Consider the following 4,277-nt stretch of genomic DNA (forward strand, 5'->3'; position numbering starts at 1 on the left):
TAAATATGTTTAAAAGATTTAAAGAAAAACATGAACAGAATAAGAAATGTAAAATATTTTTAAAAAAGTAAATGAAACTCCCAGAGCTGAAAAATTCAATATTTAAAAATAAAAATTTTAGGGCCAGCTTGTGGCTCACTCGGGAGAGTGCGGTGCTGATAACACCAAGGCCCCGGGTTCGGATCCCATATAGGGATGGCCTGTCAGCTCACTGGGGGAGCATGGTGCTGACAACACCAAGTCAAGGGTTAAGATCCCCTTACCAGTCATCTTTTTAAAAAAAATAAAAAAATAAAATAAAAAAATAAAATAAATAAAAATTTTACTGGATGGTCTTAAAAGCAAATTAGAATGTGAAGAAAAGATTAGTGAATTTGAAAGCAAGAGAAACAATTCGGACTGAAGATCAGTATGAAAAAGTCTGAAAAAAGAGAGACTCTGACTTATGGTACAGTACCAAACAGACATGTAAGTAGAGTCTTAAAGGAGGAGGCAGAAAAATACTTGAGGAAAATGGCTAAATTTTTCCAAATTTGATAAAATACTTCTAAAACTGCTGGAAGCTATTATACAGAGAAGTTGAAAATCTTAAAAGCAGTCACAGAAAGTAAACTAAAACAATAAAGATAAGAATGACTGCAGATCTCTCTTCAGAAACAATGCAGTCCATAAGACAAAAAAAAACTATCAAACTACAATTCTAAATCCACTGAAAATGCTTTTCAAAAATAACGTGAAACAGTCAAAGTGAAGACAAAAAAAAACTATCAAACTACAATTCTAAATCCACTGAAAATGCTTTTCAAAAATAACGTGAAACAGACATTGTAGGCCAAAAAAAAAAAAAACCACCAAAAAGTAAAAATCTGAGAAAACTCACCAGTAGACCTACCACACAATAAATGCTAAAGAAACTTTCAGGCTAAAGGAAAGATAACAGAGTGCAATTTGAATCTACAAAAAGCAATGAAGAATCAGTGGAGGGCTACTTCTACTAATAGAAATGGGAAGATATTGGGTGATTTCCTTATGCAGAAAAGTATAAAAGTGGGCAAAATTGTCAAAAAAACAACCAATCTGGGGCATTGAAGATTGAGCAAAGTTAAACAAATTTAAAAATGTTTATTCTTGAAAAACTGTTCAGTTTTGAACAAAAATGGCAGCAATACTACAACCTTCCATGCTTGGTGATGCCCCATGCACCTGTCACTCAGTAGCTTTTTCAATTCAGGGCTTATTGCAGCCAGAGTAGTGGACTTGATTCAGGAAAACCCTTGATTTAGCAAGGAAAACCCATAGCTTTGCTGGATAAAAGTGGCAGACTTGATTCAAAAAGAATGGGGAAAATCCATACATAGCTTTCCTAGCCCAAAGTTGCAGGCCCAGTTCATGGCCATTGCCAGACCCATCAGAAATTAAAACTGATACCCTGGAAGTGAAAGAACCATAAAGGGGCTATGATAAGCTCACACACATACCTGACTGCTTACCTAACAAATGAAAACAAGGGATACTGAGAACTGACTGCAACCTTGAATAGTATTCCTCAACTCACATGTAGCTCAGTACTCTCAACAGAAATTATTCTTGCAATTTTCTCCACACTCACACTATTATGTTTTAGAATTAATTCTTCTACTTTCTGCAAAAATATAATTCTTGGTTGAGGGAAAGTAAGAATAAAGGTAGTGACCTGCCAAGCAGAGTCATCTACCTGTGATCAAAAACATTCTTCAGGGGCCGGCCCAGTGGCACACTGGATAAGCGCGCCGCTTGGGCAGCGGGGCGGCGCTCCTGCCCAAGGGTTCGGATCCCACATGCGGACCGGTTCCCTCTCACTGGCTGAGTGAGGCGCGGGAGCAGCGCCGAGGGGTGTGATCCCGTTGCCGGTCCCCGGTCCGGTATGGGGGCAACACTGAGGGTTGCGATCCGTTGCCGGACACGGAAAAAGACAAAAAAAAAAAAACATTCTTCAGGAGTCCCAGGTACTTTAATAAAAACATGCTTATTTTCTTAGTACCAACCTATAACAATATGAATCAATGAAATAAAAGTTGGATATCTACAGTCTCAATAGAAATAATACCTGCAATTTTCTCCATACCCATGCTATTACGTTCCAGAATTCTTATATTTCCTGCAAAAATATAGTTCTAGGTTGAGGTAAAATAAGATTAAAGGTAGTACCTTGCTAAGGAAAGAGTCACATACCTGTGGTCAAAAATGGTAATCTAAAGGATAAAAAATAAGCTTTGTTTTCTTACATGTAAATGCTCTTCAGCAGATGAGGGACTGTTTGGAAGGGAATGGGAGAATCAACAATCCACACTTGAATAACAAATGTTTAAAGTAAATTAAAGTCATCCTCCTGAACTCTAAAGTTTCTAGTTGTGTCCTTTCAATATACTTCAATAGTAAAGAAGCAATTATTTAACTTAGAGGATAATGATTAACAGTCCACAGAGGAATTATTACCAAAAAGAACACACACACACACACACAGGTAAGACATGACTAAGTAAAGTTATTTTATTTTACCTACACCTCTTCCTATATAAACTGTAGATAAATGCTGATACTGAGAAATGCTTGGAAGAATTACTGATAGAAGTCAGAACATCATGCCTTCCAATCCATCCTCCATGAACTTCTTATAAAGTGCCATAAATTTGGCCACAAATGCTTCCAAGTGATAAATGGCTTTGCTACCCAGCTGTAGACGATGTTCATAAAAAGCTGCCATCTGGGCTACTTCTCCTTTCAGCTGTCCATCACAATTATGTAAAAGTTCTGAGAGAAGACCCTAAAGAAAAATTAGTAATTTAAAAATTAATCATTTAAAAAAATATTAGTGGAATACGCTTTATTTCTGTCATTCACAAAAAGTAAAACTTTATGCTCTTTTTTACATACGAGATCTTTAATATTTTATATGAACTGGCAGTCTTCAATCAAAAGTGAAAACTTTCGTAACTTTTCAGGAATGCAAAAATCTAGTGGCTATCTATCACACATTCCAAGTTCCAAATATTTAATCACATAAGGATGCAAAGATATAAGTACAAAGATGCTGACTGCAGCATTACTTATAATAATTATAATCTGTGAGCAACCTCAAGTTCCACCAATAGGGATCATATTCAAAAAACTATGTTATAGTCATACAATGGAATACCATTCATCCACTAAAAAGAATGAGGTAAATCTGTAGAGTCATGAAACAACACCTGTGCTATACTGTTCAATGAGAACACAGTGCAGAACACAGAAGTTCTGTGACACAACACACACATACATAAACATGTTTCTAATGTAAATAGAATGGAAGTCTGTTAAAAGGGTCACCTTTGTAGAAATGGAAGGGTGGACCCTCTATTTTCTTTGTATATTTTATATCATTTGAATTTCTTCATGTAAGATTACCATCTTAATTTCAATAAAAACAGACAAAAAACCTTGAATTCCCTAATATCTAGCAATCAACAAATCTACCTAGCTAGGTAGATGACAGACCAAACTTGAAGCTATGCCTTAAAATATCCTAGTACACAGTCTTGGCTCTGCCTACCTCTTCAACTTCATTCCCCATGAGCACTGAGTCTCACTGTCTGAAATGCTTGTTCCCCAGCTATTTACACGGTTTTCTCTTTTTAATCCCCAAAGTCTCACCTTAATTGTATCTTCCTCAGAGAAGCCATCAATGGCCTTCCACAGCCCAACCCTCCATTATTATTTCACCCTGTTATTTCCTTCTTAGCACTTATTCTGAAATCCTCTTACTTCTTTACTTGTTTTGCATTTCACCTCACTAGATATAACTTCCCTGAAGGCAGGCCCTCCCATCTCTTCTTCAGCTCTCCCCTAATGGTGCCTACCACACAGTAGAGGCTCAATAAATATCTGTGGAATTAATGAGCTGGAGAGAAAAAGATAATGTATGTTAGTACTGCAAAAGACCTGTGATCACACACCAAAGTCCAAATTTTATGGTTATAACAGTTCAAGATCCGAAATCAGGTTACCTTCATTATTATCTCAGGAGGAATACAATGGGTTAGAAGCTCATAGAGTCTTCCACGAACTTCAAGGAGCCTACATAAAACAAAATAATAATTTATGATGAAAATAAGGAGTAACTTTTCCAATTACCTACTGTGCTGTTTTATTTTATGAATTGAACAATGTTGGGAAAACAGAATAGTTTAATCAGGGCCCCTGCCTCGGGGCAGGTTGTGGGTGGTGCAGCACATTCTTTGTAACCAAATTGGGGGGGGGGG

At 36.7% G+C, this 4,277-nt stretch overlaps 1 protein-coding gene across 1 annotated transcript in view; it reads right to left on the reverse strand.

Moving 5' to 3' along the window:
- Positions 1–2,504: 2,504 nt before the first annotated feature.
- Positions 2,505–4,277, reverse strand: part of RFC3 (replication factor C (activator 1) 3, 38kDa) — a 26,312-nt gene continuing 24,539 nt past the window's right edge. Inside the window, exons 8-9 of the mRNA XM_008592274.1 lie at positions 4,023–4,092; positions 2,505–2,803 (exon numbers count right to left, since the gene is read on the reverse strand). Coding sequence (XP_008590496.1) covers positions 2,612–2,803; positions 4,023–4,092 — 262 coding nt within the window. The 3' untranslated portion in view covers positions 2,505–2,611. The remainder of the gene's footprint in view (positions 2,804–4,022; positions 4,093–4,277) is intronic.

Source organism: Galeopterus variegatus, unplaced genomic scaffold (assembly GCF_000696425.1).
Source record: "Galeopterus variegatus unplaced genomic scaffold, G_variegatus-3.0.2 Scaffold7728, whole genome shotgun sequence".
NCBI lineage: Eukaryota > Metazoa > Chordata > Mammalia > Dermoptera > Cynocephalidae > Galeopterus > Galeopterus variegatus.